The sequence below is a fragment of the Thalia democratica genome, chromosome 4, assembly GCF_965202585.1.
Source record: "Thalia democratica chromosome 4, ktThaDemo2.hap1.1, whole genome shotgun sequence".
Classification (NCBI taxonomy): domain Eukaryota; kingdom Metazoa; phylum Chordata; class Thaliacea; order Salpida; family Salpidae; genus Thalia; species Thalia democratica.
Window position 1 is genome coordinate 4,633,554 of NC_139168.1, and position 16,087 is coordinate 4,649,640.

General features: G+C 24.2%; 1 protein-coding gene across 1 annotated transcript; it reads left to right on the forward strand.

Moving 5' to 3' along the window:
- The first annotated feature begins 3,533 nt into the window (after positions 1-3,533).
- LOC145835197 (centrosomal protein of 112 kDa-like) lies at positions 3,534-15,133 on the forward strand. The gene is made up of 16 exons (XM_082942762.1): positions 3,534-3,634; positions 5,394-5,567; positions 7,313-7,459; positions 7,878-8,097; positions 8,420-8,515; positions 8,991-9,103; positions 9,747-9,957; positions 10,504-10,682; positions 11,144-11,360; positions 11,857-11,973; positions 12,406-12,573; positions 13,033-13,180; positions 13,461-13,621; positions 13,973-14,062; positions 14,301-14,499; positions 14,841-15,133. The coding sequence occupies exons 1-16, from the start codon at positions 3,534-3,536 to the stop codon at positions 15,029-15,031; spliced, it is 2,532 nt and encodes an 843-aa protein (XP_082798888.1). The 3' UTR covers positions 15,032-15,133.
- The last annotated feature ends 954 nt before the right edge of the window (positions 15,134-16,087 follow it).

Consider the following 16,087-nt stretch of genomic DNA (forward strand, 5'->3'; position numbering starts at 1 on the left):
ACTAAATTTTCAATTAGAGTAGGTGTTCTATAGTATATAAATAAACACTTTAGTTTGTAAATTAGTTATAGCACACATATAAACAGAACTGAAAATTATATGACTTAACATATAATTCTTTTTTATATAAACTAAAGTAGTAAATATTTAATAAATCTGAAAATAGGTTGCAGATTGTCAGTACATATTTTTAGTATAAAAAAATTATAAACAGTTTTCAATACTCCCCTAGCTGTGAAAGTTAAAACAATACGTTTTGAAATGATGTGACTTAAGTACACAAACATTTTTTTAAAGTTTAAATACAAGTTTAAACAAGTTGTACTTTTTTTTTATTATTTTTTTTACTCACTTAATAAAGTGAGATATTCAATTTTTAGTTTTTCTACCAAAACAATTTGATAAACTTTATGTTAATAATGTTAAATATCATAAGTGAAAGAACTAAGTTATCAAAAGTGTTAATTAAACGACAAAAGGAAAGTACAAACATTTTGTCTTAGAATAAAAGTACAAAAAAAACTTTTTGTTATTGAGTCGTACACCAATTAAATATACTTCAACGTCTTGTTCTCAACGGTTTTACGCTTATTTGAGTATGTACTTTAATTTTAATAATACCTTAGTTTATAATTAAAGTAACTTGCTCTAATTTTATCTAAGCTAAGAAAAACCAATGCGTAATTAGTACTTTTTATATAGTAGCTAAATTAGTTTTGTGTTTTCTTTTAATTATTTCAAATTAAGTTTTCCAAATTTTATTATTCTCTAAAGATTATAAATTTTAAAAGGTTTAGATTTGACACAAAATATTAAATACATAATGTAAATTAAACTTAAACACTGAAGTAAAAAGTAATTTGGATAATATGTTAACTTTTAACAAAGAGTAGAGATTTTTTAAGTAGCAACCAAAATTTAATAGAAAAGGTTTTAACGATTATTTGTAGCTTTATGTAATGTTAGTAAACTAACTACATATACCTATTGAAAAGAAGATGGAAAAACAAAATTATAGTTGCCCTTTTGACTGAAAAATATTCACAAAAATAGATTTACATTTGTAACATCATTACAAAAAATATTTTAAACAAAAAAACAAAGTCGCTAACCGAATTTGGCTAGGGGTCAAAAATTGTTTATCAATTTTTACGCTACTTTAAAACAATTATTTTTTCTTAATTTTTTAATGACCAAACAAAGCTAAGGTACAGTTTAATATAAAGGAGTAAATAAAAAACTGTTTTTTATTTCCAATATAAATTAAATAATAAATTTTAAGTTAATTCTGTAAACGTGTTGTTCTGTTGAAAGTATCTTATGATCGGTTTGGTTAAGATGTATTTAATTTTGTAATTTGTCTTGTAAGTTAACAAATGTTTTTCATTTCAAACTAAGTTAATAACAAATTAAATTTTGTATTTTAGATTTAGTTTCTAGTAACTTGAAAGCTAAAAAACTTTATTTATTATACAACTTCGGTTTTTAAACTTACACTACTAGTATTTTAAATAAACTGCTACTAAAAATTTTCTTCATCTTATTTTAAGCATTAAAAATTTCCTTTGCCAATTTTTAAATGAAAATACTAAATTGTTTGTGTAATTTCTCATTGCCATGAATTTTACAACTTATGATATTATTCAAAATTTGTATCATAACAAATTAAATATTTGTTATTGTGTACCTTTATAATTTTAATCAAAATTTTTGTCTTTAGAATTTTTAAAGAATTTTTTAAATTAAATAACTATAAAAAACTTATTTATTTTATAACTTAATATTTAAATGTAGTAAAAAATTGTTTTATTCTATTTTAATTTTTTCTGGGCTTTAAAAAATTTTTTTTGTCGATTTTAATTTTATAATATTTTTTTAATATCAAAATGTACTGAAAACTTAAAATACTTTAAAGCTCAGGATTTTGACTAAAAATCTACTAAAAATTTGAATAACGGTTAATGATAAATAATTTTAAGATCTTTTGCTTAAAATAAATTCCCTTTTTGTTGCTGATCTGTTTATAGTTTATTCAAAGGACAAAAAAGCACAAAAATACAAACATAGTTACGTTCAACTGAAAGCAAGCTAAATTCAAAATCTGTATGGATTATAATCACCAACTTATAATGTTTTCATCAAAGTGTTTTTATGTAGTTCATGTAGTTTTTATTATCTTACAAAAGAGTTTAGTGCAAGTTCGTTTCAATTGACTTAACTTCTGTTTTAGCTGCTTTTTGAAATTTTAATCAATATTATCTTAGTAGTTTTAGAGTAGATATTGAGACTAGAGTTTTTTACTATTATTTTTATTAGAATTTGCTAGTTTTTATTGTTTTGTCTTAAAATTCATTCTAAAGTATTTTATAACCTTAGAAAATTAGCAAACCACAAGTATTAGCCTCTGTTAAACTACTAACACTTAATAAATTCAAACTTAGTCTTGTTTTCACATTACTTTTCCACTACATGTAGAATAAACAATCAAAAAAAAAAAGGTTTTGGTTTTACATGAAATAAACTTTAAAGTAAAAAATAATAAACTTCTAAACATTATAAATTTTTAACAAGTTGTGTACTTAAAATATAGATTAGTAGATATTTATAAAATTTAAGTATAACTCTTTGTTTTATTTTAAAACACATTTCAATTAGCATTGCAGTATAATTTTTTACTATTCAAAAAAATGGTTTACTTAAAACTAATGTTTTTACCAAAAAGGGACAGGAAAACTTGTAGTATATATAACCTAGAAGAAAGTTAGAAAATCTGGAAATCAAGAGCCACCCTGAATGTTTTTTATTGTACTTAGGTAAAAGTAAGAAGCTAGGTTTACTATAAATTCAAATCAAAAATTTAAAAATTTCAACATATTAATTTTAATTAGTTTGGAAATTTAAGATAAAATACCTTAAAATTGTGAGAGTTGATATATTTTTATTTTTAATGTAGTTTTTGTCCCACTAGTTTGCACCTTCTGTACTTAAAACAATTGAGTTGTTTAGTTTTTTATGTTATGGTTAATAAAAGAAATAACAAAATGTAACAGTAGTTAACTTTGAAGTTTTCAAATTAACACCAAGTTATAAAAAATTCTTGACCCCTGCCCTATTATATTTGACTGATTGGTGCTTACTAATAAATATATACATTTTAAGGTTAAAAATTTATAAATCTCAATGTATTATTAATTTTCATACGCATACAGTATATTTTTAAGTGTTTTCAGCTTCAGTTTCAATGTGATACTATACACTCTATTTTTAAAGTATTTACTTATCTTAATGTGGTGTGTTTTTTGTAGCTTCAATGTAATATAAATTTCAAAAAGTTTTAAACTAAAATGAAGCAATTTCATAGGGTATTTTTATATGGTATACAATGTGATGAGTTGGTTGATAGAAAACTTAGATGAAGAGATTGATAGACAAAGACAAATTTCAAATAACTATCAGTATAATGCTCTATATTTTGTAAAACTTCCAACTTAAATACTTTTTCAGGATATTAAATAAAAAATAATCTCAATGTAATGAGTTGGTCAATAAGAAGTTTAGATGAAGAATTTGAAAGAAATATTGCTGATTTGAAACCCCATGTTGTCAGATTGGACAACCAACACCAAAGACAGAGGTTTGTTCAATTTTTAGATTATTATATTCTTTATTTTATTATTACTACATTAAAATTAAATTGTTTTTATAAGTTTTTTGTGAATTAATTTTAAGATTTTCACAAAATAGAATTTAAATTTTTTTTTATTTGATATAAGCTTTAGTATTATAAAAAACTATTAAATTTTTCTTGTTTACTAAAAATTGTCCTTAAAAGACTGTCAAGTGTTTATATTGTTTTTATTATGTAACCTTTTACCTAACAATTTGTTTTTCTAACATTTTTTCATTGTTTAATTTTAAACAAGTATTATATCTTTCTTGCTGTTATAATTTATTAACCTTAAAAATAATCAAATATCTGTTTTTTAAGTTGATAGATAAATAACAATAAAAATAACTTTACAGTTTATTCAGAGATCAGCAGGTATTAGTTATTTGTTGAAAAAAATTCAAGAATAAAATCTCTAGGGCAACAGTTATAGTTTTAGTATATATGAAATTTTTTTTAAATCTCAAGTCAAATATACCTATGACTTTTTTTTTGACTTTTTATTTGTTCTCCCTGAATATCTAGTGTAGTTTTTTTTTATTCTGTAAATTTATTATAGAGATCCATACTAGCATAGTATTTGTTTATTCTTTTACATTATTATTTGCTGTCATTATACAAAATACAGCATATATCAAGACCATAAGGGGTAAGATACTTTTTTTACAAGTTGGTATCATTAAAAAATCTTTTAACTAACTACCAGTTGCTTTTTATATTTTTAAAACTCTAAAGTAGTTTTTTTGATTTAATGGTAAAAAGTTGTAGTGTTTTATATTTTTTTAGAAGGACCAAATTAAAACTGTATAACAATGCTATATAATTATAACCTTTTTTACTTTACAGTTTTGTACAATTGTTTTGAAACTCTTTTGTCTAATCTTAACTAAATAATAAACAATTATTTTGTAGAAGTTTTCTTATAGTTTAAAAAAACTTTTTGTACTTTTTTTTTTTTTTTTGGTCTAACTTTTTTTTTCTCGTGCAAGGAACATTTCCTTAAAATTTTAGGTTAATTGCTTAAAATGCAAAAAAAAGATTCCAATTAAATTTTTCAATAGTATCAAAAAATTAATGATTAAAAGTTTCTTCTTCAAATTATGTGTTAAAAATTTTTAACTAACCTTTCTAAATGACATAAGTTAGAAAAAATTTCAAAATTATGCTAAAAACATTTTATAGTATTCAAATTTATGTTTTTAATTAGAGCCAATATTGTTTTTCTAAAAAAAAGTGCTGGACCCCCTTTATGGCCTTAACTTGTTTCAAATACTTGTTATACTTGTAACATAAAAACAAACAGCAAAGCTCAACATACCTACTCATTATTATTTACTACTATTATTAAACAAATGTTTTCTTTTTTTCTTTTCTAATTTTGTCAAATATATGCTAATTTAACAAACAGATAAATTACAAAATTATAATTTTCAGTTTATATACAAGTTTGTTTTGCTTTGTTTTCAAACTAAACATAGTTTTTAAATAACCATTATGGATGAATAAATTGTGCCATTCAAATAAATAACTTGTATTACTTTATGTATATTACCTTGGTAAATGCTTAGATATAAGTATATTTATAGTTCTACTATTTTGGTACACATCAAGCAGTTTTAGTAACTATAACAACACAGTTCTAGTAAAACAGAACTTTAATTTTGCAATCTAGGGTGTACAGATTTTGATTAAACAATTTCAGTACATTCACTATTTACCGTAACAGATGTGCACTTTGGATGAAAAAATTGTGCCATTCAAACGCCACAATCCAGCAGCGTCAGTTGAGGAACAATTACTCCAAGTTACTCCTACAAACACTTAAAAATGGGGGCAGTATAAATGATCCTCCGTTTGATTGTGATGTCATAATGACCGATCCCTTGCCCGAAATTCCCAGGTTTGGTATTTTCATTTGTTAGAAATGTTTCACATATTCAAGTACTTTTATTGAAGTTGCATTATTTATTTGAATTTTTTTAATATTTTAAACAAACTTACATCATTTTTTTAATTTTAATTTTCTTATTGTTTTTTCTCATTGCTTTCTTTTTAGAATACTCAATGTGTTACTTTGTTTCACTTGAACTCTTACAGAATTAGTTGTTGAGTTTACGTTTAAGATAGCTAAATGTTGTGTAATACTCAATGTTAAAAGCAAGTGTTTATTAATTTATGGTGTAAAAGTATTAATTGCTTAGTTATAGCTAAAACGATTAGATTATTGTTGTATTGTTATAAATACAAAGCATGACTAAAATCAAAAAAAGAAAGTTTAAGTGTCTGTTTATAATGTTATTTGTTTTGGTGATATTTTAATTTAAAGTTAGCATTACTATTTGATACTTTTTTGATGCAAATATACAAAGGTTGGAAAGGAAGTACTAAAATTATTATATTTCAAATTAATTGAGTCTATAATTATTACATATCCATTAAATTTAACTTAAGCAATTATTTCATAAGTTTTATTTAAATAGACGTCTACTGTTTTAAAATTAAAATGTTCTGTGTTTATTTTAGTTAAATAAAAATGTTTGATATTAGTCTTCCACTAAAAATGTTGTTTATTTTGTTAGTTTTCGTCTTTAAGTTAGTAGTCATAAAACTTGATTATATACCTAAAAGATTTCAAAAATTTCTCATAAAATAAGTGTTTTATTTAGTTGATTACTTTTTTATTGCTTAATTATTTTTGATTTAAAGTTTGAATAACAATTTTAATTAAAAAAAGTCCGAGGAAGTGTATTCAGAGTTTTTGTTTAAAAATGTCATAAGTGTTAAAAATTCATTTTTTCGGACTAAAGTTAAAAAAAAAGTTTATAAGTTTTTAACTTGTGGTAAAGTATTTTAAATATTATATTTATGTGGTGTAAAGTTTCTTTTACTTTTTAAGCTTTGTATACCTTTTTATTCAAAGTTTTAACTGCAATTTTTAGAAATATTTTTTATTAATAGTTAAAAGATAAATGTGATGCTATAATTTTTATTAGACTGCTAAAATCTATTAGAAAACAATTTTTGTAAAAATTAATTTTGATTGTGTATGATTTTTTAAACAAACCGCTTCAATTCGTCTGTAGTAGTGTAGTATATTTTTTAGAATTTTTTATTTGGCGATAAACAAACACAGAAAAACAAAACATATGTAAACTAAATTAGTTGGTCTTAAATGAAGCCTTGTAAAATATTTTTTCTTAAGAATTTCAAAAAATGTAACTCCTTGTAGTTTGAAATATTTTATTTATTTGTATAATATTTGTTCAGGATACTTCAAAGTGAAAATTCAATGTTATTTACTTTTACATAAAATTCCATGTTTATTTACACTCTTTGAATTTATGAATTGAAATGGAGTTTTCATTACAATGGCTTGTAAAAATATGTGGTCAATAATGTTTTAGAACTGAGTTTTGTATTCGTATCTCAAACTTTCAGTTGAAATATTTACTTAAAAGTTTTTTTCTTTTACTGAGTTGTTTTATTTAAACAATTCTAAACAAAGGAGTGGCCAATATAGTAGTTATAACAGTGTTTAATGTTTTTAGCTAAGTTGATATACATGATCATAAAGTAAAATATAATGTCTAAGCATACATCAACAAAAAGTTTTCTACTAAAATAACCGAATATTTTTTACATCAGATATTTATCATCACTTCACCAATCTCCGTCATCAAACATCGACGATTGGATTAATCAACTCACTTCTCCGAGTTGTGACGTAATAATGAAATCATCACTGAAAAGTAGGAATCGCGATGACGTCATTCACTTCCGGGATGGCGCAAGGTTCGTTTACATTTTAGTTTCAGAATTTTAAATTAATTTACTAAACTTATTGACCTTTAATTTAACGATGCAATAAGGTATGAGTATTTAAGGTTTCTAAATTAGTACCTTATTACAAAATTTTGCTACGAGACATTTTCAAATTTCAATGAAAAAAAAAAACAAACCAATAAATAAACTCGAATCAGTTGGTATTAAGATGAATTAACTTATACCTCCACTATAATAAACATTAAACATATATAAACAGCAATAATATTTTTTTGTACTTAATTTTATGAACTAAAGACTAATCATACAAAACATAAAACTATAAAAAACAAAAGTTTTACTACAACAAGATTCAAAATGAACACAAATGCTTACTAAAAACAGCAAATTTATATTTACATGGCAACAAAGTTGACGTCCAACACAGATTGGACGAAGTAGAGGAACGGGAATGTGACGTGAAGATGCGACTGATGGAAGCTCAGCACAGAGAAGAACTGATCCAGTTGAGCAGGAGGCACGATGAAAAGGTGAAGATGTTGCTGGAGAGGAAAGGGGAAGAGATGAGGGAACTGACCAGTGAGCAGGAGAGAGTTTGTAGTAAGAAGGATGGAGAGATTGATAAATTGGAGGAGAAGGTTCATGAGGTAATTGATAGATAATTAGTTGAATTAAATATTTAATGGGATGTTGTAAGGGAAAAGCATATGAAATTGGTAAGAATTTAGAGGTAGAATAATAATGTATAGAATGACATTTTATAGGGTAGTAGTCTTTAATTTGCATTAAAAGAAAAACGTATTAAATTTTCTACAATTTTTTATTTCAATTGAGTGTGTTGCAATAATAATTTAATTAACACATATTTGATGGTTTGTTTTGTTACTTTAATATTTATATTGATGTATAAATAAATGTTTTAAACTTTTACTAGTTACGGAATTACACGATAAATAATGTTTTTTTCAGTTGAGTGAAGAATTACAGCAAACAAGAGAATCAAAATCAAAAAGAATATCGGAATTGCAAGAAAAATTTACAGATAAAATAACCGCTCTTCAACAAGTGAGTGTTACTTAATATGTATGAGGTTATATATTATATGTCAAACAATTTCTTATAAGCTCAACTACATATTATACTAAACGATTTCAAGAAATAAACTTTAATATGTTTGTAATGAAAATTAAACTTAGCGAATAATTAAGATTTATTAAGCTTTTTTAATCTTTTGATATCCATAGAATTGTCTAAAGATTACCTTATTAAGTTGTTTAAATTTTAATCATATTTTTCATAACAGTCTTGTAATAGAAATAGTTTTATTTTAATAAATATAATTTATTAAAATGCTTTTGTTTAAAGTTTCTGTAAGAGATTTTTGGAATTTATTAGTATCATTATAACTAACTGTAGTACTTTTTGTTATTATTTTGTAAGAAATGACTAACAAAGTTTTCATACTTACCTAAATTTTTTGATGCTTTTTTATAATTATTTAAAATCGTTGCCCAAATATTAGATACTACTATTAAAATAGGAACATGAGAACAACATATCAGAACAAGCCGCATCGAATGAAAAAGATAAATACGAACTTCAGAAACTTCATACAAAAAACATCCAACAACTGTTAGATGAAACTAATATGAGGTACTTGGTTGCATTTATATATTTTTATTAGCTTCTACATTTTGTTTTTGTTTTAAATACGAACTTCAAAATCTTCATACAAAAAATATTCAGCAATTATTAGATGAAACTAATATGAGGTATTCCACATATATATTACTATTAGCTTGTACATTAACTTTTATATTAACTTGTACATTTTGTTTTTATATTAAATACGAACTTCAGAAACTTCATACAAAAAATATCCAACAATTGTTAGAAGAAACTAATATGAAGTAGTAAAATTACATTTATCTTTTACACAAGTGCTTGGTCTGATTAAGTGCTTTCTTTAAATTTCAATTTTGATATTTTTTTTACTATTTAATAGTTTAATAGTTTTTAAAAAAATTGACATTGAATTTATTTGGGTTTTTTAAGCTTTTTTCGTGGCTCTTAATAATCACCCAGATATATCAATTTATTTTCAAGGCCTAAATTTATATTTTTTAGTAATTTTATTTAGTTTCTATTTTTATTAAATTTAATTTAGTAATTTCAAAAGACATGTTAGAAAGAAGACCACATTAATAACTTCTACTTCAATATTTAAAGCTTGTATATATGAAGAAAATTATTACTAGAATAATAATTAGTTTTGGAGTCAAATTATCCACAACAGGTTACAACGAATGGATGAGGACTACACATCGCAATCGGCGCAAACTAAACAGATAATCAACCAATTAGAAGCAAGAATACAACAACTGACCAATGAGAGCAACGATATCAAGCAGGAGAAGCAGAAATGTGAGAATTCTAATAATTTACTCAAGATGGAGCTTGAGACTTTGAGGAGAGAATTTTCTACAAACAAACTTCAACATGATCAGGTTTAAATATCTTTTTATTTTACTAATTTAGTTTTTTTTAATTAAATAAGGTTGAGGGGAAAATTTTCAACAAACAAACTTCAACATGATCAGGTTTAAATATCTTTTTATTTTACTAATTTAGTTTTTTTTAATTTAAATAAGATTGAGGGGAAAATGTTCAACAAACAAACTTCAACATGGTCAGGTTTAAATATCTTTTTATTTTACTAATTTAGTTTTTTTTAATTTAAATAAGATTGAGGGGAAAATGTTCAACAAACAAACTTCAACATGGTCAGGTTTAAATATCTTTTTATTTTACTAATTTATTTTTTTTTAATTATATAAGGTTGAGGGGAAAATTTTCAACAAACAAGCTACAACTTGATCGAATATTTTATTTGTTTACAATTAAAAAATAAATAATAATATAAGTACTAAATACTTATTTTAGTTTGTTTTACTTTAAAAATATAATAAGAGCAGTTTTTTTCAAACGTACTGTTTGTATTTTTTTTTGTAAATGTACATACATAAATAAAAAACTGTTTAACTTTTCTATAGATACAATCGGATCTGACGTCACAGTTGAAGGAGAAGCACGAAAAGCTGGTTGTGACGTCACAAAAACACGACTCACTGATGCGTGAAGCCGAAATCGACATTGGAAATTTGCAGGAAAAAATTGAATGTTTGGAGAAGGAACATGGAGATAAAATAAATGAAACTGAAAATAAGCACAAGTGCGTATTTATTTTTTCTCATATAAATTGAAATGAATGTTTTAAAGTATTTTTAAACCAAGCTCTAGTAATTGTAACTAAAAACGAAATTCGATTGTAAATTTTTTATCTTATTTTATCTGTACCAACCAGGGACGTAGCTTGATACAGAGCTTAAACTTTCAAAAAGTTAATGGGTTATAGTTTAAAATATATATTTATGCTTGTTTTAAATAACTAAAACTACTTAAAATCTAATAAAGTTTAAAACTTGAAATAATATAATTTAATTCAAGGATATTAAAGTACTGCAGCATTGTATCAACCTAGGTACTAAGTAAACAAAAGGTACTTACATAGTGTTATTGTAGCCCTTGTAAACTTTCATCAAAAAAAGTCAAACTTACTTAGGATAGAATATTAGCTACTTAAATATTGTCTGTCAAAGTTTGATCATTTGATTTTTATCCTAATCTCCACAGAAGCGAAATAAACAAACTTACTGACGACATTGAAAGACTGAACACCAACCACAAATCAGAAATCGACCAATTAGAAGGCAGGATCAAGTCACGTGATGACGTGATCACCAAGCGTGACGAAGAGATTGCGGAACTTAATGTTCAGTCTTCGAAAGCGTTCGATAAAGCTCAGCAAGCCATCGAGCAGTTCAAGAAGCAGGCTAACGAGGCACAGCAGGTTTAATTTAGTTAAATTCTTTTAATTTTTTGCTTATTTCATATTTATTTAATGAACAATGTAAAAAGCTGGCTAGTGAAGCTAAACAGGCTAATAATTGTTTGCTTGTTAATTTTATTACTATAAATTTTTGTCTAATAATTTTCTTTTTGATTAAAGCTGAACAAAAAATAATTTTAAAAACAGTCTAATGAGGCACAAAAAGTTTTTATTCAATTAATTTGAATTTTTTTAATTACTCGTATTTGTTTAAACTATTTAACTAATTGTTATAAAAAATTATAGAAACCAATGAATCATTTTTAAAAGTTTAAAAATTTGTTAAACATTTACTTTGTAGTCTTTTTCTGAAAACAATTTACTAAAAACTAACTGAAGCAAACGATATTTTAAAGTTTAGTTAAATTGGTATATAAAGTTGTTTCAGATAATTAAGCAGAGATAAATTTACAATAAATATATATGTTTCCATATATTAATTATCAAACTGTTATAGACGATTTACGCTGAAATGCGGACTGAAGTTAAAAAAGTTGAAGAAGATTTGAAAAGTTCAAAAAAAGATCACGAAAATACGATTAAAAAACACCAAGAAGAAATAGAACACATAAAAGTTTGAGTTGTATTTTTTAAATTTTTTAGTTAATTTGTAGACTGTTTTATTTTTACTTCTAATTGCTTATATTAAAAGCTCAAATTAATGTATAATCCTTATTAGTGTACCTCATAAGAAGATGTATGTAATGATTTAAGTTTTACAACAATGATTAATTTTCATTTTTGTAAAATCAAATGTAAAAACATTGCTTTAACCTTTTGGTTTAAATGCTAAAAATAGTCCAAAGTATTTTAATTTAAGACGTTAAGAGATTAACAGTTGCAGTGTTTAGCTTAGTATACGGCGTTTAAGCATTCTTTGTCCTAAAATTATATTGATATTTCATAACCATAAAATACATCTTAAACAATAAATCAGTATTCTTCCTGTTACATAATTTTTCATATAAATTCCAATCCTAATATAATATATTAGTTTTTCACACAGAAAGATCATAAGTTGCAAATGGATGAATTGAAACTCCAGTGTGCATCGGAGCGAGACGAAATCATCCAATCAGCGTCAAGAGATCGGCAGTCACAGTTGGATGAGCACGAAAAATTTGTAAAGAATTCTGAAGACAGGCATAGGAGCAATGTGGAGAGTCTGGAAAAAGTTTATTTTCATTGATTTTAACTAAACTTTTTTTCACAAATATTTACAAAAATATTTTTTTAACAATTCAAATAATTTGATTTTCTAAACTGTTTTTAAAATGGAATTTCTAAATAATTGATCTTTAGAATTAATATCTTTTATAAAATTATATAAAAAAAAGTTTCTTGCTTTCAATTGAATTCTTAGCTTTTACAAGATAAAGCTTCCAGAGTTTTTGAAAGTAATACCATTGTAGATAAACTGTTTCAACATTTAGTTACAAAGATAATAAATAAATCGAAAATCCGGATCTAGAGCTTTATTATTTCAAATCAATTTTCTTATCCAGTTGTATTTTTTAAAGTACCCAAGCGTACTAGAAATTACTCTTAAATAATAATATAAAACATTTTATTACAAACTACTAAAATGTTTAATTTTTTTAGATAGCACTCAAACATATAAAGCTTTCAACAGATAATATCCGAGAGAGATAAACAGCACAGCTCACAAGTAGAAAATTACGAAAAGAAGTTGCAATCATCAAAACAAGAAGTTATTAAAAGTAATAATTTGAGAAGACAACAATTAGTTGAACTCGGATTACTAAGAGAAGAAGAAAGAAGTAATTAAATATTTAAAATAACTCTTATTTATCATTATTTTACTGATTTATTATAAGTTATAATACAAGAAAGCAACACTTAGTTAAACTCGGATTATTTAGAGAAAGAGTAGTAATGTTATTTTATTATACTCTTATAGTTTTTTGATTGATTTTATTTCAAATATCCTTATAGTAAAATAGTTTGAGAAGTATATTTTTAAAGTTTGATATAAGTTTCTTACTTAAGTTTCTGTTCATTTTTTAAATATTACGTTACTAGATATTTTATAATTTTAAGGCAAGATGCAAAAAGAATCTGACAACGCGATACTGAAGTTGGAAGAACAAATAGAAAAACAGAGGGAGGAACTGTTATTACGTCATAATAGAGACTTGGAAGATCAGGGAAGAAAAATGAAGACGAAAATCGATGAACTGGAACGGGATTACAAAACTCAAGTTTGTTTTGATATGTATTTATTTTTAATGATTGAAGTTAAAGTTTAAAACAAATTTGTTGTTATATTTGTAGATTTATTCACAACTGCTTAGGTGTTTATTAAGCAGTTAATTATATCTTTTAGCTCAATAAAGTCTCTAAAAGTTTTTTACAACAATTTTTTTTGTAATAAAAATGGTATTAGGGTTGTTTTTTACATATTTTAAATTTATTTTGTCTGAAAAATTATAAACATCCAATCATATAAAAAAAGTTTGTTTAATTTAAGGTAGCTGAAGCTGAGGTTCTTAAAATTGTTGTTCTTGGTAAAATAAACAAATAATTTAAACTTATTTAATACAAACTAACAGATAGAAAGGTGTCACCAACGCGTTGAAGAATCTCAAAGAAAAGAAAAAGAAATAAGAGACGAATTTATTGTAAGAAAGAAAGAAATGGAGGTGTTTGATTAAAAACTTTAAACTATTTTGATTATAGAATGGTAACTTGTAAGGCTTTTTTAAGTTTATTTTTAAAAAAGTATTATTCACGATTTTTTTCTACCGTTATCTTTAAACTAATTACAATACTAATTTGCTTATATACAAACTGTATATTGTTTGAGAGATTTATATATGAATTGAAAACCTCTTCTGCCTTTCTACCTTCTAACTTGTTTCCTAATTTTTAATTTCCTAGGTCCGTAACCAGAAATATTCAGATCAGCTTCAGAACGAGTTCAAACTGTTACAAGATAACAACAAACGGATAATCGAGAAGCTGCATGTTCAAATAACCGAGGATCAGAACAAATTAAAATTTCTAAGGAGGGAAAAGCAAGATGTAGAGTACGACCTGAAGAACAAGATAACAAAAACTAAACTGGAGTATGAAGCTCGTATGTATATTACGTTGGATATATATTAACTTAATACCTTTTGTATACTAAAAACTACATTACTTAGATCAAACTTAAATATGAAGCACGTATGTATTTGTTTGTCTTTTTATAACTAATTATTTCAAAAAACCTTAACTCGAATATGTACCTAATAAATTCATAATTTGAAAATTGATATAGATTGAATGTTAAAATTTTGTTTTAGTTTTGAGCTTTAAGATGTTGCTAAATCAGAACTTTTTAGTAAATAAATTTTATCGAATGTACAAATTACTACCACTACGTTATTTTGTAGAATATGAGCTATTATTTAATTCAACTTATTTTTTAATTTACAGGAATGCGAGGATTATTACCGAAATCGGTGAAGCAAGATTACGATGAGATAGTATCAAGTCTGAAGAATCAAGTTAAGAATCTTGAAAGGAAGATGAATTTGTTCGAAGACTCCATACTGGAAGATGAAGACATTTCTTGTGTGGATCTCGACGACTCTGAACTTTTGAAAGATTCAGTGAGGATTAGTTGAGAAAATATTTAAAAAAATTGTTTCATCAATAAGATCATTTTAAATTTTCAAACATGTTCAAAATTTTGATACTATTTTTATAGAATGTTTTGTATTATCAAAAACTGATTAATCAATATTTTACAATATAGATTGCCTCAATAGAAGTTTTAGTTGTTTTTTTTTTCTTCGGGTAATAATTTTTAAAATCCTGCAAAAGTTATGACTTTTAAAATTTCTAATTTTTGAAATTGTAAATTTAAACTATTTGAAATTTTCTGAAGTGTATTATAAAAATGTATGTTTTAATTTAAGACATGTTTCTAATTTTTTTAATATTTTACAATTTTTTTAACCAACTAAAATATATCAATCGCTATTTATTTTTATATAAATTGCCTTAAAAGATGCTCTTTGTAATTTTTTTTATTTTAATTTTGTTTGAAGCTTATTGAGTTTTCCGTCCCACACTGTGCTTTTTATCAATCAAAAATAATTTATTTTTTTTAATCAAATTTTACGTGTAATATATAGTTATAAGTTTCCCTTTAAAAGTTTTTTTTTTAAACAATTTAGCAAAACGTACTGTTTAAACGAGCGAAATTTTTTTTTTTTATTTTACTTGATTTTTGACTCAACAAAAAAGTTTTTTATAAGTATGTACTAGCTAGCTTTTTTAGAATATCACTTTATAAGATACTTTTTTTAAAAACTACACTTAGCTAGCTAAATCGTTGTGATATAATAAACTTTTATTGTGAATATTATTTTTGTTTTATAAACTAATTTTAAACATATTTTTTTAAGTTTATCGTTTATCTACATCTGACTATTTTAATGTGAATTTCAAGATTTTCATATTTAAAGCCAAAATCATATAAAGGGAATAGAAATAATTAATCTGGTAGAGACTTTTTTATGATATTAATGATGCTAATAAAGCTAAAATAAGTTTAGAAACATTCAAAAATGTGATATTTAAACAACTTGTATAAACTTGCCATTTTGTTGATAAAGTTGCTAAATTAAGTTTTCATTTAACTCAAATTTGATAACTCGATTAGTAATAATTGAACA